The sequence below is a fragment of the Pygocentrus nattereri genome, chromosome 17 (genome assembly GCF_015220715.1).
Source record: "Pygocentrus nattereri isolate fPygNat1 chromosome 17, fPygNat1.pri, whole genome shotgun sequence".
Taxonomy (NCBI): Eukaryota; Metazoa; Chordata; class Actinopteri; order Characiformes; family Serrasalmidae; genus Pygocentrus; species Pygocentrus nattereri.
The window spans coordinates 21636724-21662978 of record NC_051227.1 but is presented as its reverse complement, the minus strand read 5'-3'; the positions used below and the strand labels follow the sequence as shown (position 1 = coordinate 21662978).

General features: G+C 38.4%; 1 protein-coding gene across 9 annotated transcripts in view; it reads left to right on the top strand.

Annotated features, from left to right (window-relative positions):
* rap1gap2a (RAP1 GTPase activating protein 2a) overlaps nt 1-19223 on the top strand; it is a 146898-nt gene extending 127675 nt beyond the window's left edge. For 7 of the 9 annotated variants that reach the window (XM_017725395.2, XM_037546609.1, XM_037546610.1 and 4 more), the window contains 16 exons: nt 1134-1187; nt 1567-1650; nt 2292-2392; nt 3952-4081; nt 5652-5807; nt 6473-6544; nt 6642-6728; nt 8777-8917; nt 11431-11577; nt 12065-12180; nt 13134-13232; nt 13351-13468; nt 16081-16183; nt 16349-16419; nt 16517-16555; nt 17941-19223. In XM_017725395.2, the coding sequence (XP_017580884.1) occupies nt 1134-1187; nt 1567-1650; nt 2292-2392; nt 3952-4081; nt 5652-5807; nt 6473-6544; nt 6642-6728; nt 8777-8917; nt 11431-11577; nt 12065-12180; nt 13134-13232; nt 13351-13468; nt 16081-16183; nt 16349-16419; nt 16517-16525 (1488 nt within the window). In that variant the 3' untranslated portion in view covers nt 16526-16555; nt 17941-19223. The remainder of the gene's footprint in view (nt 1-1133; nt 1188-1566; nt 1651-2291; nt 2393-3951; nt 4082-5651; nt 5808-6472; nt 6545-6641; nt 6729-8776; nt 8918-11430; nt 11578-12064; nt 12181-13133; nt 13233-13350; nt 13469-16080; nt 16184-16348; nt 16420-16516; nt 16556-17940) is intronic. The other 2 variants (XM_017725396.2, XR_001859226.2) reach the window with 2 other exon arrangements.
* Nucleotides 19224-26255: the final 7032 nt, after the last annotated feature.

The following is a 26255-nucleotide window of genomic DNA, read 5'->3' as shown; positions in this document are numbered from 1 at the left end:
ATTATGGTCTAACATTCAGTTAACTCTGTACTACAAAGCCATGGATTGTTATTTATAGGCTTTCTACAGTTGATGTAAAAATCAGTTTTTTTTTTGACGAAAATAAATGGCATTTATTTTAGAAATACTGAAATATGTGTGGCGAACATGACAGTATTTATTTTTTTATCAGAATGAATTCCAAAATGAGTATCATCAGCACTTCTATAACATAAAAACTGCACCAAACACACCCAAAACCAGATGTAGATCAGTTACATTAAATGTATGTTATCAATTAGATTTTTATTTCATGCTCATTCTATTTTTTATATTTTTGCAACATTTTTTTATTTATACAGCATCGCTTTATTGAAATACCCTTTTATACAGCATTTCTCATACATGTAGCAGATCAAGTGGCTTACAGTATGTTTAAAAAATATCAGAAGCACCCTTAGATAAAAGTTCAAATAAAAGTATGTTCAGAATTCCTATATTGTAAAAGGTAGTGATTTTCATATTTCAGAGGAAAAACTGGTCTCACTTTATTTGGATAGTCTGCTATAGTCCCCTGTAGATTATCTACAGATGATCAAATTGTTACGAAACTATCTGTTGAAACTGTTGATTCTAAGCAATGGTCAGTTTGGGGTTAAGATGGCCAGGGTGAAGGTTGGGTTCAGGTTTTGGGCTGAGGTTATGGCTAGGACTAGGATTAGCGCCAGGTTTAGAGTCAAAGAAAATTATGGTCTGTAACTTGAAAGTAAATGACGTATCTACAAAGCATCAAAAGACTATCTAAATAAAGTTTTACAGAGAAACTTGTTTGCAAACCTCTAAAACTACATATTGTAGTTCATACCATGTGTCATACCAAAATGTCTTCAGATTTTTGCCATGTTGCACACCGACAATAACCTGTGATGTGCTCAGGAAAGAATACCACTACATAATTGAACACAATACCACTAACAATTTGGTCATATCACCCACCTTTACCATGGCATATGCAGTGGGTGAAGATACAGTTCTGTATGATAATGCTATATGGTCGTGTTGTTCCTTTTCCTATGTGATGATACAGCTATGTATAATAGTATAGTTTTGTGTCTAATGTGTGTGTGTGTGTGTGTGTGTGTGCTGTCTTTCAGCTGCTTTGTGATGATGTCACAGGTCTTAAGTTCAATCCGGTTCTCTACCCCAGGGTGAGTCTCTCCCTTTCTCTCATTCTCAGACATACACACACACATACACATCCTAACACTGCAGAGTCAGCCTACCTGCTGTCTTTTTGTCATAAAGGCTAATTGGGGTAGAGTTCTGCTCTATTTGCAGTTGCCCAGGTCATCTGAGCTAATGTCTGTGCACCCTGGGGCACTGTAAAGTCCATCTGCTTCGCTGATGCTTGGCAGTGTCAGTCTGTGTCGTTTCAGCATCACCCGGATCATCTCAGGACCCATTTGGGCTCTCAGCCATGGCAAACACGAAGCCCTTGCTGAATTATGAAAAGGTCCTGACACACATATGTTCCCCCTGCCGGCACTCTCTCTCACTGCCTGTCTCTGTTTTTATCTCTTCCCTAAGGGCTCCCAACTTATAGTCAGTTTTGATGAGCACGAAGTCAACAACACCTTCAAGTTCGGGGTCATATATCAGAAGTTTGGGCAGGTGAGTGTTAAAGGTGAAAGAATGGGAATATATGGAAGGCTTGAGTTTTTGAATTCTTAAAAGGGATGTTCTCAGCTTTTTTTCAAAATTTCTTCATAATACAGTTATCGAGATGCAAAGTCATTCAGAGTGCATTGATATGAAATGGTGCATTGAAGAGAAACAGTGGTAGTGACAGGAACCATGGATCACAATACCTACAACCCAAAAATCATTTTATATACTATCCAAAATGACCCCTAAACCTAACTGTCATTATGTATAATGTTGAAAATGAAAACAAATAATCTAAATCACAAGTTTCATAAAGCTTTTAGGTTTTTCTTCAGGGACTGTTTTGCCTTCCAGTACCTCTTGACTATGATGGCTTTAAAAATGCTTTAAGCCAAAACCTAGCTATCATAACTATGATAATAACTAGTAATGGCAATCTATTCACAACCTCTCTGTGTAGTACCTTTCTGTGAGGGAGCTTTTTAGACGTCTGGTTCCCATCACTATCACTGTGACTCAGCAAGTTTCTCCAGAACAGAGTTCACATCAAACCACTCTGAATGACTTTGTGTGCATCTTAATGATTATGAGTTGACTTTCCCTTTAAGCCAAGCTTGTTTCTTATTGTTTTTCTTTGTCTACCTCAGACGTCAGAGGAAGAGTTGTTTGGAAATAATGAAGAGACGTCAGCATTTGCAGAGTTCCTCAGCATGTTGGGAGACAACATTGAACTGCAGGACTTTAAAGGGTGACTCATTCTTACCCAACACATGCCATTTTCACACTTAATTAGGCTTTCAATTATCCTTTCATTAAATCTATTACTCAGTAAGGTCTTTATTAAGTCCTTTATTCAATTATGCTTTCATTAAGGCTATTATAACCAAAGTTACAGCATTAATGTTTATCATGTACACTTACTACTTTATTAGAAACATCAGCGTAATGCTGAGTAGGACCCTAGTTCTTTGCTCTCAGAGCAGCCTGAATTCTTCATGCAATGGAGTCAACAAGGTGCTGAAAACATTCCTTTAAGAATCTGGTCCGTGTTGACATGGCCACCTTATGTAATACTAAAGAATTGTCAGGTGTACAATCATGCTGTGAATCTGTGTTACACACATCCAAAAAGTGTTGTACATAATTCAGCAGCCACTGAAGTCATGATAAATAAATAAATTAAGACCATAAAGGGATGCACATGGTCACCAAAATACTCGGACAGACTGTAGCATTCAAACAAAGCTCAGTTGGTGTTAGGGGGCCCAATGAATGCCAAGAAAACATACCCTACACCATTGCACCGCCACAACCAGCATGAACTATTGACACAAGGCAGGTCCATGGTCATTCTGTTTACACCAAATTCAGACACTACCACCTGCACATACTGTAGCAGAAATAGGGATACATCAGACCAGGTAAAGTTTTCACAATTTTTCAGAGGTCCATTTTGTTTGAGCCTGTGTCCACTGTAGCTGTGGCTGACAGGAGTGGAACATGATGTGTTCTTTGGCTGTTGTAGCTCATCCACCTCAATGATTGATTTCTGATCTCCACTGATGTAAAGAGTGGTTATTTTAAACATTCTATAAGCTAGAGCAAGTCTGGCCATTCTCCTCTGACACTTCACATCAACAAGATGTTTCCATCCAGAAATCCATGAAGTCTGTAAACTCTACAGACTATAACAATCCCAGGAGATGAGCGGTTTCAGAAGTTCAACCACAGACAAAGTCACTAAGATCACATTTTTTCCTACTCTGACATTTGATGTGAGCCTTATCTGAAGCTCTTGGTGTGTGCTTGCATGATTTAATGTGTTGCTGTGCTGCCACACAATTGGCTGATTGGATAATTGTAACTGAGCAGGTCTACAGGTGTTCCCAATAAGCTGGTCATTAAGTTCATGTTCTTTCTGTATATTAAGGCTAAATCTCAAATTCTACTCTCTATACACTGCATTGCATAGGTCATGAAGCTTTGGCTTCTATACCCAACTAGTGCACTAAATATTAGTTGGAGAATCAGTCAGCTAATGGCCAAATACAAATGGCTTTCTATTCAACATAAAAGAAGCCATTATTTCATAGTGAACTACATTGGTAATAGGGAGCCATTTGAGCCCTAATAAAACATTTACTATAAATGATTCAAATTTCAGTTAATTAGCAGCATTGGCACTAGGATTAACTGTATTAAGTTTATTGTGCTCAGTTTAAGATAAGAGGAGCATGTAGAAATCATCTGCAGTGGATCATTATAAAAATTGGTGCTTAAATTTCTGTATGATGTTTTGGTCTTCAGGTTCCGCGGAGGTCTGGACGTGTCTCATGGGCAGACAGGCTCTCAGTCTGTCTACACTGTGTTCCGCAACAGAGAAATCATGTTCCATGTCTCCACCAAACTTCCCTTTACAGAAGGAGATGTACAGCAGGTAGACTACACACTCCTATCAGACCGCCTTCTTCAAGTTCTACACTCCATATTTTCTTACATCGGTGGTTTCCTGCCTTTATCCTGAAATACTCCTATGCTGCAAATCATCGCTCGCCAGGTTTCCATCCAGATGTTGAATTAAATGCAAACTGAATAATTGAATTGTTTCAAAACTTTGACAATTAGGCTGTGATTCCTTGAGCTCTGTATCAGAATAAAACTCATCATGCAACATCTTTAAAACCACGTCTGAGCAATCAGGACAGATGTTACAGACAAATATTTAATGCTGAGCAGCTTCTCATTACAGTTTTATGTAATTTCATGACTATATTTTAAATCCTATGAGCATAATGACTGAACACACTGGCAAACTAAACAGCTCAGGACATAGTCAGTGACAGGCACTTTATATCTGTTTAATGTCTAATGATGTTTTCTTTGAAAAGATAAAGGTATATTTAAAATTCCTCAGTAGTCCAAGGGCACCTGCTGCCTTCTGAGCAGACTTAAGCAGTCATATGACTTCATTCTATTCACATTTACGTTATTTATTAGGGAAATGTGTTTCCATCATAATGGCATTTCTTTTTATCTGAAAACAAAAGTATGACCAAAAGTGACATTTACGTGATCATGGGGGGAGCTGCCAATTCTTGAAGGGTATAGTGCGTATCATTGACTACAAAGTTCCAAACTGCTTCTAGAAGCATCATCAGCACAAGAACTGTGTGTCAGGAGCATCATGAAATGGTTTTCCATGACTGAGCAGCTCCAAACAAGCCTAAGATCACTATGCACAATGCCAAGCACTGGCCAGAGTGGTGTAAAGCATGCCAGCACTGGACTCTGGAGCAGTGCTAACATGTTATCTGGAATGATGAATCATGCTTCACTATTTGGCGGTCTGATGGACTAATCAGGCTTTGGTGAATCCCAGGAAAACACTGCCTACCTGAATGCATAGTGCCAACAGTAAAGTTTGGTAGAGAAGGGATAATCATCTGGAGCTGTTTTTCAGTTTGTGCCTCATAGTTTCAGGTAATGTTAAAGCTACAGCACAATGACATTTTTGACAATTATGTGCTTCCTACTTTGTAGGAACTGTTTGTGGAAGGCTCTTTCCCATTCCAGCATAACTGTGCCCCTGTGCACAAAGTGAGCTCTTCTCAGAAGAGTGGAGGCTGTCATAGCCGCAGATTTTGCAGGGTGGGGGATGGCCAGGCTCCCAGACTAACACCCATGGTTTTGAATTGGGATGTTCAACAAGTTCTTATAGATGTGATGGACACTTTGGACAATACAGTGTGTTTACGATTCACCTCAAACTGTGATGTGAATTTTGGTGATTTTTTTTGTTTTGTTTTTGTTTTTGTGATTTTGTTTTGGTTCACAGAACTTCTTGGCTCTTGGAACGACAACACGGTCATGTGGTAAAAAAAATGTTGAAAGGAATTTTTGCTCTTCTGTGTAGCCATTGTAATTGTGCAACAACAATTTAGGGAAGTGGAGATGTTATTTGCAGAAATGTAAAATGCTTGTGATATATCTAGTTCTGTATCTTGCAGCTGCAGAGGAAGAGGCACATTGGGAATGATATTGTAGCTGCAGTTTTCCAGGAAGAACCCACACCATTTGTTCCTGACATGATTGCCTCCAACTTCCTCCACGCCTACGTGTTGGTGCAGGCAGAAAACCCCTGCACTGACCACACCACCTACAAGGTAATGCTTGGATTATGAATGTCCTAATTCCTGATTCTGAAAGCATAACTAACTGCCATAAAGTGTGGATAATGTGGGCTTATGTCACCTCTATGATAGTGGTGTAAACAGAACCTTAACAAAGGTTGATATTTGATTAGTCTTAATATCGTTGATAGCAATCCATTAAAATATGTCTAAACCAAGCCTTCCAAGGCTTTAAGGGGAATTCCACAGATTTTTTTTATTTGAATAATATGCAAAGTCTTTCAGTGAGGCTTGATGTGAAATGCTCCATTTCAGAAAACCTTGCCAAGTCAAAATTGTTTGAGTTATTACATGAAATGATTACAAATATGTTGCCTGGCAGAGGGGTACATACAGGGCATTATAAGACAGAACAGTCTCTGAAGAAAATATGTATTTTTTAGATTAACATTATTCATCATTATCAATACAATCATAAGATTTGTAGGTTCCCTGGTTGTTTTGGATAGTAAATAAATGGCTATATTTGTACTAGACATTCCAACCATTTAACATCAAAAGATTTTTTACATCTAAATGGGTGACTTACATTGCGGTTTTAAAAAAGTGGTGGAATTCACCTTTAAACTGTTGGTGTCCAAATCACCCAACAGAACAAGAGATAAGTGGGGTGATCTATGTCTCTGTTTGTGTTGCAGGTTTCTGTCACTGCCCGTGAAGATGTGCCCCCGTTTGGTCCACCGCTGCCAAACCCTGCAGTGTTTAAGAAGGTGAGAAGGAGATGAAGGCTGTGTCAGGTTCACTTAGCCCTGTGTATGATTTAGCGGAGGAACAGGATGGTGACGAAGCTGATTTTTCTCCTTGCAGGGTCCTGAGTTCCGAGAGTTTCTGCTGACAAAACTGATCAATGCAGAAAACGCCTGTTACAAGTCTGACAAGTTTGCCAAGCTGGAGGTGAGTGGGAGTTACACTGCATGTACAAGCCAGTACAGCTCTGTTTGCCTCTGTTTTGTTTGCATAACTACAGTGAAACAAAATAACCACAGTATGATCAAACAGATACTATGAGTACTTTAAGAGTAAGAAATGTTCTTTTCTTTTCCTGTGGTCTGTATTCTGAATGTTTTATCTGACTCTGTTGTGCACACTATACCTTTTGTATATGTTTGGCATTGAGGAGACTGTAGCACTGAAACTTGATTATTCATGCCTGGATGTCAGTGGATGTTCTATAAATAATATTGTTTAGATGCAATGCATACTGTATGTGAAGGAGAGCTGAGACAATAAAAGCAGTACAGTAAAGCTTGAGGCACACTCAGTATCCCACTTTTTTTGTTTGTTTGTCTGAGAAAAATTAGAAAGCAATTTGAGTAGTTGGAAGAGTTCAAGAGGGGTCGCATCAGGGCTCTGGGAAGTGGGATGGTCTATGGACGTATTGTGCACCATACTGGTTGTGAGATAGAAGAAGGCACACAACAGCAACATGAAGGATCTGGGAGACCTGCACAAACCACGATAAGGGAGAACCAACGGATTGTCCGACATGCTGATGTGCATACAAAGAGTGATCTGCCATGATTGCGGACCTTCAGCCCTCCATGAATCATCCTGTTAATGCCAGCACCATTGACAGATGGCTGCACGAAGCAGGACTAAATGCATGCAGACGTTGCGACGACTTTTGCGTTGCCAAAGACTGCAATGCAATGGTGTCATGCCAGACTGTCATGCAGTGACTCAGAATGGCAGCAGGTCATCTTCAGTGATGAGTGTCGATTTTGTCTCTGTGGATATGACCAATGAATTTGTGTGTGGAGGCACCGTGGTCAGCAGCAAGATGAATGGATTATTGTTACATGTCACCCATCCAGAAGGCCTGGTGTCATGGTGTGGGATGAAATTTCGTACGATGCCAGATCGCCGTTAGTCTTCATTACAGCCACTTTGTCAGTCCAACAATACAGTAATGAGGTCCTGCAACAAGTGGCCCTACCTTTTCTGAACATACATTCCTGTGTGCTATTCCAACAGGACAACGCTTGTCTTCATATTGCTGCCATCTCAAAAGCTTGCCTTGCAATGAGACCATGCCATGGCCAGCCACATCAGCAAACCAGGAAGATATTGGACGTGCTATCAAGTGAGAATATACAAGCTGCATGGGATGGATTATCAAAGGATACCATTAGGAACCTCTACAACTCCATGCAGAGATGTCTGGCATGTTGTGTTACCAAACATGGCGGCCTGATGCATACTGAGAGGCTCTACTTCTATGTGTAGCTCAATAAACATTTCCCATATCAGTATAAACTTTAATCATTTATTGCTCCTGGTAACCCTTGATCTTCCTTCCAAATAGTATTGCAATCTGACACTTCCTTCTGGGTGCAACTCTTTTTTTGACAATTAGTTTTTTAATGAAATACCTGATTTACAAAAAACTCCTCTTGCCCCAAGTGTTGTCAATTTTTGATTCCTCTGTAGAAAGCCACCCCCCATTTGTATGCACACACCTCATGCAGTCATATAGGTGCAGCTTTGTTGGTTTATTTATGAATATATTTTTTTCAGTTTAGAAATTAAAGATTATTTATAAATAGAAAAATCTAAATCGTCTACTTCTGTAGCATCCATATGTGTTGTCTAATTCGCAGTAAGACATAGATAGTGTGTCCTAAACCACATTGTCAAGTCTGTATAAAATTTATAAAGATGCCAGTTTGGTTTGAAGTTTTGGGGATTTACTGAAAGAATTTGACTATTGGCTTCTACTGTTTGTTAGCTATGTCAGCCTTTTCGCTTCAGTGCTAAACAAAAGAAGCAAAATTTGGACACCGATCATGTACTGGCTGATGGACTACATCTGGGGTATAAGAACAATTCTGAAAATTATATTATTCATTGAATCATTCCCTACTTCACATTTTGGTTTCAATTGGGAGGCCCTGTATAAATAAAAGACTGTTTTTAAATAAACTTTGCTGATGTTGTTGCAGGGAAGGACACGAGCTGCACTCCTGGATAACTTGCATGATGAACTGCACAGGCAGACGCAGGCTACACTAGGCTTAGGCTCAATTACAGATGAAGATAAGCTGGAGAATGGAGGTCATGGAGGGCTGCTGGAGTCTTTTAAGGTGAGTCTTACCACACGTGAACACTAAAAACGTGTTCTTTGTTCTTGTTTTTCTGTATGAAGGTTGCTTTTAGTGTTTACAGAACCTGTGCATAACATAAACCCTTACATTGGTATACATGACATCAAATATTTTAAACTTTTAAATGGTTCTACTCACAAATACTCAATACAAATACTCTACTCATACTCACAAATCTCTTTTTAAAGATGGTTCTTTAGGGAACAAAACGTTGTTATTCAATGGCATCACTTGAAGAACCCTTTGTGGCAATATTTTTTATGGCTGATCTTTCAAAACCATCTTTAACCCCATTCATTTGACTTATCACTCAGTTTGTAATCTTAGGACTTATTCAGTTATTAATCTAAAGTTACAAAGTTATGAGAGTTATAAGAAGAAATAAAGTGAAGGCCCACATAGGTACTCATAGAGTTTAAGGCATTAAATTAATGCATGAAAACGTGTCACAGTAGAGAGCCTTTTTTTTAATTCCTACAATTACATTAACTAAACGAAGCTTGAGTTTGTCTTTTAACACTTTGTCTTTTATAACATGATCTTCTTACCTTCTCCCTACTTGATGCTACTTTTTCATTTAGTTTACTTAGATTGTTATACACAAGAACTGTGGAGACCAATTCTGCCCACAGTCTTGCTCTGTTAAGATTAAACTGAGTAGGACAGCAGCACCAAAATCTATTAGTAATCTAGCTGAAGCAATAACTGAAATTGTGCCTAAAAAGAAACTAGTCAAAGTAGTTGAAATGGAATAGAGTTCCCCTATGTGACTGTATATGTGTGTGGCTGTTTGCAGGCAGTGTGGAGGTGTGTGTGGGATATTTCACGATCACACACTGCTTATGCCGTGCTGATTTGCGTAGCGGCTGTCACTGTCTTCTACCACATCCAGCTGACACAGATGTCCAGTGCCTGAGCCTACATTACAAAACACATCACATAAAGAGACATCTTTTATATCGTCTTGTTACAATAACAAGAATAACTAACAAACAAACAAGCAAACCAACAAGAGTCTCATGGATAGAAATGAAAGATTTCTGCATCATTTATTTTTTGAGATGTAAAAAAAAATCATTCAGAGTGGTTTGATGTGAAATGGTTAATGTTAGAGAAACGTACAGACTTAGATTTCTTTACACTGGTGGTCACAATGTCTACAACTCAAATATAGGCATTTTATTTGCGATCCAGAACATACATGGGAGTTTTTTAATGTAATGCTAGTAATGGCAAACTATGGGTACTTTTTATAGATATCATTTTAAACTTCCTCAAAACTATCATAAAAGAATGTCTTAGACATTAGGCAGCATATTTATAACCACTTCATGTAATGTTTTACTTTTTGTGATGTAGCATTTGGAGGTGTTAATGTTTTTCTAGAATGGCGCATTTCACATCAAACCACTCTGAGTGACTTAATCGTTGATTATATCTAAACCATTTCATTTTGCTGAAAATTTGGAAGCCCTACATAATAGGGGGAGGTGCAAAAGTATCTATTAGAGTAAATTAACAGGATTTTGGAAATCTAACACTGTATAATGATGAGAATGTGTATGGAAACAGTTGTGTTGGCCGGCAGGGTCTTTAACAAAAGCAATATCATTTGACCAGTTGTAAGTGGTTGACGCCTGACTGTTGACCGATAAAGCCTGACCGTTGCATGCTGCAAAGCCAAACTGGTTATCTGTCACATATGAAGAATCATATCAAGAATATCAAGAAGCCAGATTTTTATGGAAAATTTATGAAAGCCGGAATGAAAGGTTGCCACTAATACCCCTTTTCTCTGCAAGTGGCGCTCATTCTACTGTTTTTGCCTGTGAATCTGCTTATTTGTAGGTGTTTATTGTGTGTGTTCATGTGTTTACACCGTTGTACAAGATGAGTTGACCCAACCCAGGTATTCTATTAAAATATCACAGATGTAACACACATATTATGCACTGAGAAGTTTACCACTAAAGCAAATCACAATGATACTGTGTAATAAAGTTTTGATAATGAGAGCAGATTGTGTAAGTCATTTCTGTCCCACATTGCTTCCCGCCTAACACTGTATATTTGTCAGCATATGGCTCCATCTACTGAACGCTCTTTGGCAGTGCAACGATCTCTGCTATTTTTCATTCATTATGAGATAAGGTAGTGGCACCATGCTGCAAGCAAATATTGTATTCTGTGGAAGGTAGGGGTGCAAAATAATTCATATCAAAATAATCAAATTAAATAAATATTTTGACTTACTTTGGGAGTGAAATGCTTTCAAAGAATTCTATTTTATTCTGAGGTATTATAAAATTGTTTTAAGCGGTTTATATTTGCACCGTCAGACCTCTTGCAATATATATATATATATATATATATATATATATATATAATGCAAAAAGGTCATTTGAACAATACAAGTGATTTCAGTTGTAAGCAAATAGCCATAAGCAATAATACATCTCATTATTCTCATGCTCTCTGTGTTTGTGTCCCAGAGGGCCATGCGGGTGAGGAGTCACTCCATGGAGACGATGGTGGGCTCTCACAAACACAAGCCTGCAGGAGGGGGAGGAGTACCATCTAGTGTGAGTGGAGGAGTACTCCCTCAGAGCAGCACTGAGTGCACCAAGAGCACCTTCACGGTGAGAGAGAGGGGGAGGGGGAGGGAGAGCAGAGAGGGCTTGTGAGCATTAAAGCTCTACAATGAAAACTTTATTGGATGATGTAACTGCCTGAGGGAGTTTTAGATTGGTGCTTAACCATTTAGCCCTACACTCTTATCCTTATTTCATCAGTGCTTCACTGAGGGACAATATCTGACCACTGTGTTTGCTTATTTATTTGTTTTGATGCATTTTCAGAACAAAAAATAAAAAAATGATATTGAGGTTAAGGTCAGGGTTGGATTAGGCATAAATACGTACTTGCAGTACTGCCCAGCCTAGTATTATGTGTAGTTATCAACCTGCATCTCAAACAATCCTTCATTAAAATAATTAAGATATGCTGCTAATCGAATTTAACAATTTATTCTAATGTACTTAGCTGCCTTTTGCTTGGTACTGTATGTATGACCTCCTGTCCTGACACTGTATGAGAATAAGGGTGTGTATTTTTGTGTACGTGCAGCCCCCAGTTCTGTCGGCCAAGTCTCCTCTGAAGAGTCCGGTGAAACGGCGCTCAGGCCTCTTTCCCAGACTGCACTCCAGCACAGAGAGTCCTACTGAGAGACATCCATCCCGCAGGTCTTATATGCACATGTGCTTTTGTCACTATACTTGTGAGAATATAAAATGGTTCTGTGACAGACCTAACCATTAACCCAAGCCTGACTGTAAATCCACTGATTGTTCAAAATTTATGCATAATTAAATGGTTAAGATTCAGAGTGATTCAGAGAGGTCTGATGCAACATGCTCCATTCTAGAGAAACTTACGAAGTCAGAATTGTTCATAGTGGTGGTGCTAGGAACCAGATGTCTGAAGAGTTTAATGCCTTTAAAGGCAACCCTGTGGCATGCTTGCTGCTTGATCTCTAAATTATTTTCTGATAGTTTTAAGACAAGAATTATATTAAAACATATTTTTAAAATCCATCCATGGCAGAGCTTTGTAGAACAAAACAGTCTCAGGAGAAAACATTTCAGATCACAGTTTCACAATTATCAACATATAAAACTCAGAAGACACGAGTAGGTTCATTGGTGGTTTTGGATAGGAAGTAAAGTGGCTATATTTGTGTTGTAACCATTGAGACACTTGGTTCCTGTAAGTTTGTCCACAACAAACCATTCCACATCAAACTACTCTGAATGACTTTGCTTACATCCCAACCATTGAATTATGTAGAAAGTCTGAAAAAAATCAATTCCCCTTTTATCACTCCTCTTCAGAAGTAGCATAATTTACTTCAGTCAAAAATAAAAAAAAGCAACATATTCCTACAGCTGCAGCAGCAGATACGCTAGAAAAAAGTAATACATAGATTATTTACATAGTTTTTGTGTGAATATAATGTATTACATCAACACAGTTTTGTATTTCAGTTTATTTGCTTTTCACGGTAACTACATTGATGCAATACATTTTTGTGTCAAGTAAATTTAACTCATCACCATTTTCAGCTTTTTTAACTATTAAGTATTTACAATATGCAGATAATGCGCTCTTCTACAGACTGTGTAATTTCTTCTTGCAGTGACCAGAAAACGGCTGACATCATTCCACATTCCCAGGAAGTGAGGTCAGAAACTTCATCTAACCCAAGCTCGCCAGAGATCTGTCCAAACAAAGAAAGGTCAGTTAACTGTGGTGTCTCACTTCTGCTTTATGATTCACCAGCTGTTGAGTTCCTCCAGACAGTCACTAATTTCTCTCTTTCTCTGTCCCCATCTGCCCCTGTCTGTGCTCCGCAGGCCGTTTGTGAAGCTGAAGGAGTGCAGTGGCCGGGCAAACATCTCTCGCTCATCCTCCAGCACCAGCAGCTTCAGCAGCACAGCCGGAGAAGGAGAGGGCCTGGAGGAACTGGACATGGTCAGACTCACAGCACGGTTATGCAATGACATAGCACAGCACAGTTAAAAACAACATAGCACAGTTGCAGCACATTCACATCACAGTTTCAAAACAAGAGAACAGTTCAGCACAGTTGCAAAACAACATAGTACAGTCACAACAAGGTTACAAAACAACATAGCACATTTGCAGCACAGTCAGAGCACAGTTTTACAATTACATAGCACTGTCACACCACAGTATCAATACAACAGAACAGTTTCGGCACAGATTGCTCTGTTACAAAACAATGCGTAAACAGCACAGTGCAAATGCAAAACAACAAAGCACAGTTTCGAAGCAACACAACTGTTTCAACGGTTGCCAAACAAAACAGCACAGTCATATTACATTTTCAAAACAACAAAACAGTTCCAGCACAGTTACAAAACATAGCACAGTTACAGCAGTTATAAAATACATCATAGCAGCTAAAAAAATAACAGCACAGTTACAAAACAACACAGCACACCACAGTTACAGCACAGCATAGATAAAGCTCCTTTTATAACCCTCTATCACAGCACATTCACAATGACAAAGCAACAAAAGAGTAACAGCACAGTTACAAACCAACACTGTTGACTAAGGCTGCATTGATACTACATATGGTAATCAGTGAAATGCAATTCCATTTCTTGGGATTTTGTAATAATTTTTACATTTTAAACATGTGCATTGATTATTCATTTTTTATCTGTGTTTATACACATGGATATTTGAATTTAAATGACACCTACTTAATGCCTATTGATGGCAGTAGCTATGATAGAAGCTTCTTCTTTAGCTTCTATATCCAGCTTGACATTTGCTTTATAGTCAGCCAACATCAAAGTACAAAATGCCATGCCATGCCTCAGCAAACTTCTTCATGATAACAATCACTGCGTGTGTGAGTGTAGCACAGCACAGCACAGCACAGCACAGCATAGCCAGCCTGAAGTGAGTGTAGAGCTTACGAGCAAGCAGGTCCATAGTGGCAGGGCCTGTGGTTGAATAAATCTTAGTCTAGCTGGTTGAACGGGCTAATAAGATTCTCTAAACACCATAGACCGCATCAGTTTAAAGTATTTCCTGCTCCATTATATCTAATCCAGCAACTGATTGACCGTTCTGACAAATTCTGACAAATCCATTAGTTACTGTTTCTATGTCTGTAAAACTTTACATTCAGTCTACCTGGTAGCATCTGTAGCACTTGTGAATCAAAATCTCAGTAGCACAAAGGAAACATTGAAGCAGACAGCAGGAATATACCCACTGAAAACATTTTAGTATTCAAAAATAAACTTTAGATCCAAGGAGACATACATGTTTGAGAATTCTCAATGTGAATTTACACCAGTTTACAATTCCAAGTTGGCACAGTATGTGAAGTGCAAATAAAAACCAGAAGCAGTGATTAGTAAATTCTATGTGAACTATAGAAAATCTGTTTAGAGTTAATGGTGCTTTCATTGAAGTGCAGGTTACCCACTAACACCAACCCACCCCCCCCCCCCCCCCCAAAAAAAAAAAAAAAAAAAAAAAAAACTGTGACAGACCTTGGCTTTTGAATTTTGCACTGATAACAATCTGAATGGTCTTTTTCTTTTTTTGTCCAAAGAACACAACATACATTTTTTTCTATTCACAATCAGAAGGGTTAACTCAAGGCCATACAGGTTGCCACTGTGCATTTCAGAGGAGCTCAAGCATAGAGAAGTCAGCAGCGTTTCAGACCTGACTTCCACTTGATGTAACAACTTGCATTGGTTCTCAAGCCCATGTGGGGACATTCATTACAGAAACATGCTGCTTGTTAGTGTAATGCCATCTGAAGGGTCAATGGTCACAGGTATTCAGATGTGGTTTGCCTTTACACATAGAGATTTCCCCAGATTTCCTAGATGTTTTAATGATATTATGCACTGTAGAGGGTGAAATATCTGAAATCTCAATCCCTGGCATTTTTGGTACATTTTCAGCACTTTCTTGCTCATAGAGGACTCTGCCTTTCCTGGGTGCTCCTTACAAACCCAAGCATGACTGCTGTTTAATAAGTTTTTTAACATTTCACAACATTCCAATTCCAGAATGAACCTATATTTACAAAGAAAGAAAGAAAGAAAGAAAGAAATTGATAAAATAAATCATTAAATATCTCTGTACTATTATTATTTATTTATTTATTTATTTTAATTCCGATCAGAGTAGATTTATAAATTGCAGCTTTCTGTTTTTAGAATTGTTTGTAAATTAAAATGAATTCTGTCAACCACGTTCACATAATCAAACCAGGTAAATTATTTAGCAAGTCAAGAAAGCTGTCCCTTTACACTATTAGTTAATAGTTTTGACTTTGGTCTTCCAAATTTTCTCTTCGTTTAATGTAGGAAGGAGCATGTGGTCATAATTGGCTATGTCCATCGTTATTTTGTAAACGGTCAAAGCCATTCATGATCTGGATCAGGTGTGCTGGGGCAGGGATTATTTAAACTGTGTAACCAGAGGTTCAGAAGCCCTAAGTCACATAGATCTTATTACAGCAAGTGGCAGGCAGATGAAGGAATGGTAGTGACAGGGCACTCGTGCATGTTGTGTTCCCCCAGAGCAGTCACCCAAGTTCGGCCTCATCCGCCGTGTTCAGCCCCTCCCTCAGCGTGGAGAGCCAGAACTCTGCAACACCACTCATTATGTGCCGCAGTCCTACTGGTAATAAAAGTAAAGACACACACATATTCACACTCACGCAGGCATGGGCATGCATGTAATACCACGTGCATTGCATGCATGAACTCACATACAAAAGCACCCAACATGCACACCCACACAAAGTGCTCTAATACTTTTACAATAAGATTTCTCTGTTTTTCTCAGATGGGAAAAGTAAAACTTCACCTAGGTCAAACCTGAAGTTTCGTTTTGATAAGCTGAGCCACTCTTCAACAGTGAGTAGAGTGGTCAGTTATGCCTCATGTTAACTCTTGTGTTAAGTTTGAGTGTGGAAGTGTAACCAGCTTCTGTATATTGTCTCTTGCGTTTCAGGGGCATTAAGTGAGATGAGAGTGACTGCAGAGAAAGCAGGTATTCTCACTGCTGTTCTACATTCATCTAAACTTTTAAAGGGTCCATATCAAGGAAGTCAAATTTTTCAAATAAAAGCCTTTGATGTATTATGTAAACATTATTTACGTTTCAAAACATGTATTCACTGAAGTCATTGCTTTTGTGAAGTCATGAAAACTAACATAATAACATAAAACCACCTATTCAGCCTACAGCCCTTCAGCCCTATTCACTCAGGCTGAAGTTATTACAGAGTGCTTCTGTTTGGACAGTTTTTTCAATGAGGCACAATATAGAACAGAACAGTAATCACATTTTAGTATGTTACAAGAAAGGTTGGATGGCCATGTAAAAAAGGAATAAGCATGTTTTTTAGTACAATGAAAAATGTTGGATATGATTGGATATGATGATTTTCATACTGCTCACTCCACAGTTAGTAAAGTCAGTATATAGAAATCGTTTGGAGTTGGAAAATAACTGAAGTTTGGGGGTGAGGACCGAGCCTGAAACCCTTCCTCCTTCAAGTCTAACACCCTATAAAATTCACATTGTTACCTGTGATGAAGTTCTTGCAATCCCCACCACCACCCCTGTACCCAAGTCCTATGACAGTCCTATCACAGTTATATGAAGGGGGATCTGGCCTTTTGGCTACAGGCAGAAGATCCCTAGAGCTCCAGCCCAAGATCTCAGAGTTCTTTCCCCTCCCTCAATCAGTCTTCCCTCAATCAGTCTTCCCTACTACCACATGTAGAAGGCACAGTCTGAACTCACAAACAGTCCATTTTGAGTTCATTGTTTTTTGTGATATCAGGAAAAAAAGGTTGCTCTTTCTATTGATTTTGAGGTTAAAAGCAATGTTTCAGCCCAGTTTAAGGCTAGTCAAATCAAGAGTTTGATATAGTATATCAACATTGTCAAAGTTTCAAAATATATTGTTCACTCTCCACTCTACACAGTTTATATATATGACATCTAAGCTATAAAAACAGCCATGTTTGAGTTGTGATTTCATAAAAAAAACAACTAAATTCTTGCCTTTTTAGCCTGCAGCAGTTTAGCCCCACCCTTTTCGGTGTTTGAGTCCAGACCGCTTTTATGATGTACAATAACCAATCAGAGTGAGGAGTTGCATATATCACTCGTAATGATACAGTTACAACAAGCCTGCTTAATTTAGAGAGACTGGAGTAAAGAGAGGTTTGGAAAGTGGTCATGCAAAAATTAATTTAGACTTTTTAGGTGCATAAAAACACAAATATTATAGGTGGTCCTGCAAGGAGAACATGATATGGGCCCTTTAAAGTCCAGTTTTTCATATAGATTTATATTCATCTGCTTCACATTTTTATTTTCTTCTCACATGTTGAAAGTAATTTATGTCTGCTTTTCATCTTCAGGCATTGTAGCTTAATCGGAGCCAAGAAGCGTTCTGCTAAATTTTAATGAGAGAAGGTACCACCTGCTGTATGGACCGCTACCACCTTCATCACTGCTCAGTCAGCACACTCCTTTATGACCTGCACACAAGCACACGCCTTCAAGCCTGCACACACATAGAAATGAGACGAGCAAGTCTTAATGCATAAAACAGCAGCAAATTGGACTGTTTCCACATGTGCTGTACAAACCTGTGAAAGCTTCTATGTTCAGAATTCAAAGGCATATTCGCTCTTATGCTGCTTCTCATCAAACAGGTAGTGTATAAAATACCAACTTTCTGGAACACTTGATTAGATATAGATGTTCAGTGTCTTCAGTTCTGTTTTTTTTAATGGTTTTCAGTTGAATTTATCAACTGTAGTCCAGGATACAAAAGCAGCTGCGTAGTTGGGTTGCAATGTTACCCTATGCTATTTATTTGCTCAGTCCTTGTGATTACTGTGAGTTTATCTTTTTGGTACTTTTAAAGCATTACTTGCAATGATGTTCAGTAAGTAATGACTGAACCCCAACCCTACAGCAGAAGTACGACTCCATATGGCACACTGGTACAGAATTTGTTAGCATATTAGCAGTCTGTCTGTGTGGAGGTCTGTGTATTGATGCTGCTCACTGGCTGAGAATGTATGAGATGTATGAGTATCTATGGGCTTTTCTCACTCTGCCAGTTCTGAGTTGCTAATTTGCTGTCTTCTAATTCATGCACACTTCTATCCCAGCAGCTTTATAGTTACCTTCTGTGAATAGTCTTATTAATCTATTAACTAATTACCTTTTCCATGCTCAGTCCACAAACAAGTTGATTTAATTTCATAACAACTGTTGCTAGTTTATAAAGCTTTATAGAACATTATCCAAAAAGAAAACACTCTGATTAATGTGAACTTGTGCCTTTTTAAATGAAATATAGAAATTGCAGTACTTTGCAGCAGTCAGAGAACATCCTTCATTTTTTTATTCCATTATTTCCAGTCATTACATCCAAGTTCCAATAAGTATGTTAAGTATGTAAATACATGAAGTAGGTTCATTTTTCAAAAGGTATTTCTGAGGACATTAAATGTGAAATAATAAACTTTCAATGGAAAGGACAAAGGAGGATAAAGGACAAAATAGTTTCCAAAACTGGAGTTTAAAATTCATTTAGAGATAAAAACAAAACAAAAGAAATGGGACTCTTAACAACTGAGCAAGACCTGGTAGACCACCATCGGATAAACAGCACTTAAAGCTTTCATCCTGAGAGAGAGGAGAAAATCAAGCTCCACTGTTGCTTCTAATCTGAAAAAATCCACAGGTGTTTCTGTCCATCATTCCGCTGTGAAAAGACAACTCAACACTATGAGTCTGAAAGGATGTGCAGCTGCCAAGAAGCTCTTACTGAGAAATGTGTGTGTATGTATATATATATATATATATATATATATATATATATATATATATACACTGCCTGGCCAAAAAAAAGGTCACACACCCGTTGGACCGCCTTTAGCTTTGATTACGGCATGCATTCGCTGTGTCATCGTTTCCACAAGCTTCGGGAATGTCACAACATTTATTTCTGTCAACATTTATTTTCTGTTGCATTAATTTTTCCCCAAGATCTTGTATTGATGATGGGAGATTTGGACCACTGCGCAAAGTCTTCTCCAGCACATTACAAAGATTCTCAATGGGATTCGGGTCTGGACTCTGTGGTGGCCAATCCATGTGTGAAAATGAAGTCTCATGCTTCCTGAACCACTCTTTGACAATTTGAGCCTGATGAATCCTGGCATTGTCATCTTGGAATATGCCCATGCCATCAGGGAATAACCTGAATTCCATGATGGAATAACCTGGTCGTTCACTACATTCAGGTATTCAGCTGACCTCATTCTTTGGGCACATAACGTTGCTGAACCTAGACCTGACCAACTGCAGCAACCCCAGATCATAGCACTGCCCCCACAGGCTTGTACGGTAGGCACTTCAGCTGCCTCTGTTCTTACCCTGATGCACCCAACACTCTGGAACAGGGTAAATCTGGACTCATCAGACCACATGACCTTTGTCCATTGCTCCAGAGTCCAATCATTATGCTCCCCAGCAAATTGAAGCTATTTTTGACCAGTTAGCCTCACTGATAAGTGGTTTTCTTAAGGCTACACAGCTGTTTAGTCCCAATCCCTTGAGTTCCCTTTGCATGGTGCGTGTGGAAATGCTCCTACTTTCACTATTAAACATTTCCCTGAGTTCTACTGTTGTTCTTCTATGATTAGATTTCACCAAACATTTAGGTGAAGCATTATCGCTGATCACAATCATTCAAGATTTTTTCTGACCACATTCCTTCCTCAAAGATGATGTCCTTCTACTTTTTAATAATGCATTGGACAGTTCTTAATCCTGATTTTAGTAGTTTCAGCAATCTCCTTAGATCTTAGATCCTAGACTCTGCTTGATGCACACCAATAATTTGACCCTTCTGAAACAGATTAACATCTTTTCCATGACCACAGGATGTTAAACAAATAGTTCGACATAGTTGTTTAACAAATGAGAAGCTACTCACCGCATCAGTTAGGGTTTCAATAACTTGTTGCCAGCTGAAACATAATCACCCATACAGTAATTATTCAATGGGAGGCTCTTACCTATTTGCTTAGTTAAATCCAGGCGATGACCTTTTTTTTGGCAAGGCAGTATATATTAACTAAGTGTGTGGTCACAGGTGGGACACATCGGGTGTTGTTTTTTGTGCTGTAATTGAGATAAGCTTAGCATGTCAGCAAATTCAGCATTATGTTCAACTTAATTTCGATTAGCTATAACAGCACAGTCCAGCTAAATAGCATACCATCTTAAATTGGAAGCCAACATGTTGTACAAAGTGCACTTTAATTTCTCATTATGTTAAACAACAACAGTTGCTATGAATGCCACACATGTGTGGGCTGAGCATGGACTGGTCAGTTAGATCATGTGATTAACTCTTTCAATGTTCAGGCCAATGTTCAGTATTTGGTCTTTCAGTAACTTATACAGCATTGCCAACTATCATTGATTTGTGTTTAAATTATATTTAAATGATCTTAGAAGACATAGTCCTACTTTAGGTTTTCACATATGTTATACCTCCTAAATTCCTAAGGTACAGTAAGAAATCATTCATACAATTCATAAGTGGCCAAAAGACGTAGACTCCCTTAAAACAGTTCTTCTTCACATTATTTTTATTAATTATTGCACCATTTACTCAGCATTACACAGACTTGAACTGTACATATACCAAAAAATATAGTTTCAAACCCCCTACACTGTTCATATGTAAAGATCATGACCTGTGACTGAGTGAGCCATATTTGTGATTCAGTTTCCTTTATAGAATAAGCAAACATAATGCACTTTCTCAAAAGTCTGGGAAACGGGAAGTGCTCCTGTGCTCATTGTTCTCTTTTTCCCAAAGAAGAAATCGTTGCATAATTCTGAATGAATTGTTGAGCTGTTACTGTGCTTTGCTAGGCACCCAAATGCTTTGTATATAGTGGGAGCTCACAGTCAGTGTCTAGCCCCCATCTTAAAGATGTGCAGCCATGTACATCAGTGCACTCGTCTATCTGGTGCAAAAATTTGCAAAGTATTGCTTTAGCTAGAGTGTCCTTCTGAGCAGAGAGTGAGTGGAATAGTCCTGCTACTGCCCAGGAGTTCTTGTTTGATAGTGAATGGAGCTGAAGTACCAACAACAGTGTGTTTATACTGACATAATTTATTGCTTTTAAACCTTGTGTCGATGTCATGTAAAATATAATGGCAGAGTAAATCTAGAGTTAAATAACTGAAGATAATTTAAAAGACTATTCATGTATATGTATATTTGGTTATGTAATGTGCCATTGAGAATTTATTATGAAATAAAATGTTGTATTTTGTGTCATATACTCTGTCCTTTTTGTAGTTGGATGCAAAATGAATCAAACGGGTCCTCCTTGCATGTTAATGTGTAATATATATATATATATATATATATATATATATATATATATATATATATATATATATATATATATATACAGATCAGGCGTAACATTCTGACCACCTCCTTGTTTCTACGCTCATTGTCCATTCTATCAGCACTACTTACTGTATAGGTGCACTTTGTAGTTCTACAATTACAGACTGTAGTCCATCTGTTTCTCTGATACATTGTTAGCCCCCTTTTACTCTGTTCTTCAGTGGTCAAGACCCCCATGGTCAACCCTCCCAGAGCAGGTACTACTTGGGTGGTGGATCATTCTCAGCACTGCAGTAACACTGATGGTAGTGGTGGTGTGTTAGTGTGTGTTGTGCTGGTAGAAGTGGATCAGACACAGCAGTGCCAGAAAATGTTCTTTGCATGAAGCCATAGAGAAACCACTTTTGATTCTATAAAGAACCTTTCAGTGAATGGTCCTTCGGAGAACCATGTTTTATAAATCCATGATTGTGAAGATCCTTTAAAAATGTTAGAACGTTAGAGGCTTTACTTAATGTAAATTTTCTAGGAAGACCCCATGAGTTGGTTAAAAAAAAACTTTATGTATTGTGAAGGTTCTTTATGCCTTTTAAATGTTCTTCACACTCACACATTTCATTTACAAACATAGTTCTTTCATGATATTGAGTGTATGATGTGATAACATTGAGGGTTGAAGGGGTTCTTCACACTTGCACATCTCAGTTATTTAAGAATATTCTTTTAAAGAATCGTCAATTGAAAGGTTCTTTAGGGAACTAAGTGTTTTCCTATGGCTTCACTCCAAAAAACACTTCTTAACATTTTCTTTTTAGGAGTGTGATATTACTCTTCCCCATGTTCATTAAAGGGGCTATTTTTAAAACTGCTTTTTCATGGATTTTGACATGAATTTATATTAAAGAATGACATAAGACAGCATTTTAATGATCCTAGCTGTCTTTTGTGGGAAATGAATTGAAAAAAACCATAATCAGGAGATTTTCCATCAAAGGAAGTCAACAATCATGACAAAATATGTCAAATGTTGACAGGAAAGCAAGAAAGCAAAATTTATTTATATAACGCTTTTTACAACAGGTGTTGTCACAAAGCAGCTTTACAGAACAATCAGTATTACACAGAGAAGAGAAAAGAAAAGAAAAGAAAATCTGGCTCCGAGCCCCCATGAGCAAGCCAGCAGCGACGGTGGCAAGGAAAAACTCCCTAAAAGAGGAAGAAACCTTGAGAGGAACCAAGACTCAGAAGGGGAACCCATCCTCCTAAGGTCGACACCGGATAACAAACATTATTAGTATGAAGTGTTATAGTAAAGTGGGAAAAGAAAAGATCTGAGGGTGAAGACTGCACAGCGTTGTAAAGCAAGAAGCTCAGTGGTGGTCAAACCGGTCCGGAAGGCTTGTGAGCAGCGGCACCAATCAAGGCAGAAGATACAACAGCATCAGATGCACCGGATGTGCAGCTGATCAGCTCGGCAGAGAAAGGAAAGAAAAACACAGAGTCAGTTCTGTAAAGAGTGGCTGACCACAGATTACAGTATAACAGAGCAGCAGAGACTCCAGCAGGTCTAGACCTGACACGGAAGACTAATCACCAAAGGCTTGACTGTACAAGTTTTTAGCCTAAATTTAAAGACTGAGGCTGTGTCTGATTCCCGAACATCAACAGGAATATTATTCCAGAGCTGGGGGGCTTTGTATGAAGCTCTCCCCCCTGATGTAACTTTTTTAATTCTAGGTACCAGTAGTAAGCCAGCGCCTTGTGATCTAAGTAGGCGTGATGGTTCATAGTAGGAGAGAAGGTCACTCAGGTACTGAGGGGCGAGTCCGTTTAGAGCTTTATAGGTCAGTAATAGGATTTTATAATCAATGCGAAATTTAACTGGTAACCAGTGCAGTGCTGATAAAACTGGACTAATATGGTCAAACTTTCTGGTTCTTGCATGCAAAACAAGATCACTGTAAAGCAAGGCTGGAGCTGATAATTGGGAGGGATGTGAGAGTTCCCAGTGGGATGGCTATGGTTTTTAGCCTGTTACTGTAGCTAATGTCACTGTATTTATGAAAGCGGCTTCTGGAGCTACCCTTCATCAACTTCATTAAACTTATAAATATATAAACACAAATATGAACACAAACTGTGAAACTCACTATGTAACTTTGTATTTGTAATAATTTAGGGGGGTTAATTAAGTGACTCCCTCCTCAAGTACTAAAGCCCCCTTTGGCAGCTAACAAGTCTTGTAGAGTAGGTTGAGATTAGCCAAATGTGTTGAGGTGTTGACATTTCTTTTACATTGAGGCATGTGATGTAATCATTTCCATGCATGATCATGACAAGAAACAAAGAAAAATAAGCTCCAAATAAAAATATTGTTTATATATGTATAAAATATGCTCCAAAATGAAATCTTTTCTTAATAGATAGTCAGTAGAGAACAATTCTTACAGAAACTTAGTTAGTTAAAATCCATTTGCAGAATATTGACAGTTATGATTATGACACATTCCATGTAAAAACGTTCATCAGTTTTCACTAGCTGGATAGTTCCAATAACACATGATTCAAAATAGAGAATGAACAAGATGTAAAAGGCCAGATTTTGCTTAGCTATACTAATTCAAATTAAGTTCTTAAATAGCTAATAACTAGCTCATATATGTTAAATTGTTTAGCCAGTAACTGTTAAACATATTGTGTAAACTTTTTAGCTTTTATTTTCTTGAAGAATGTAAGAGCGTGTCTGTTTTTGTGTATATCTGTGTGTGTGTGTGTGTGTATTAGGGGTGCGGGAGAAAATCGATTCTTAGATGCATCGCAATGTGAACGTGAACGATTCTGAATCGATTCACAAATGTCAAAAAACTATTTTCTAAATATTTAATTTATACCACAATGTTGATGGAACACAAAGGGCGGAACTTGGAAGTGGGTAAGTGCAGCGCCCGGACAGTCTGTGGTGGCATATAACAAAACACAGCTGGATTAGTGAGAAATCCAACCAGCTCCCTCTGCTTTAAGCCAGGTTAGATCAGGAGCCACAACACCAATGTTAAGAAGAGACATTTGTCCTTTCAACAAAAATTAGACCACCTTGGGAGCCACATTTAATGTCCAGTATGTTTCAGTATGTGCTGATGTTCTAGTATAGGCTAAAAAATTATGCTCTTCTTTAAGCTTTAGCTCCTCTCATCTCCGCCAGAAGATTTTCCTCAGAAGTTGAGCAGCTTATTGTAGAATGTCTCTCATCGTTTGACTGTTTTATGAGGCTGAAGTCGCTACTTATTCTCCAGCTTCTTATTCAAATTTTTTCGATTCCACCTTAAATTCTGACTGAGGCACCGAATGTAAATGTGGCACCATTTAAGGTGGAATGGGAAAATTCGAAAGAGAAGTGACTTCAGCTTCACAACTTTTTAGTTTATGACAGTCTCATGTTGCAGATTTAACGTTCCAGGAAAATGCACCGCTTATAAATGCGAAAGTCCACTCATCTCCAAATGTTCTTCTTAGCTAATTCTCTCTCTTTGCCTTTTCGTAGCTACTAGCCAGGAGAGACTGTGTTACTAAGTGACCTGCAGTCCACACGCCAGTTCGCTGAGAAACGGGGCTTTCGCACTGTGTTGCACGTCCCGTCTCACAGATATTTTACTGACACAGTGACCCCGACTCTCTTCACCACGACCAAATCCGGAGTTATAAAATCACTAAAGAAAATGGGCAGGACAGCTATAACGTGCATTATCCCTTGTCACTGGATTTTATTTCACCGTAACATTATATCGCAGATGAGTGGCAGCAGCGTCTAATGAGCTAGAAACAAAAGCAGTGAATGAGAGTCTTCCAGTTCTTTTACCACATCACTTCCATTTGAAATTTTTAATAAACAATATTGGAAGTAAATTCATTAAAGATTATTATAAATACTTTGCTTTAAAAGTACCAAGTTTCACACAGCAAGAAAAAGAGATCCTGTATAGAAAAAAGGATGCATCAAGATGCATCGATAATCATTTTATCGCATTGCGGCCCTCATAATTGAATCGAATCATAAGGTACCAAGAGATTCCCACCCTTAACATATATATATATATATATATATATATATATGCATATATGCACATCTGTTACTGTTAGAGCTGTCAATATGAGGAAGCAAACACCTCAACAACAATGCTAATATCTGATTGCCTCCCTGCAGATTTTTAATTGTATGTTAGCGCTAAGCTAATATTGGTTCACATGATCACTTTTTGGATTTTAGATTAAACACAGACA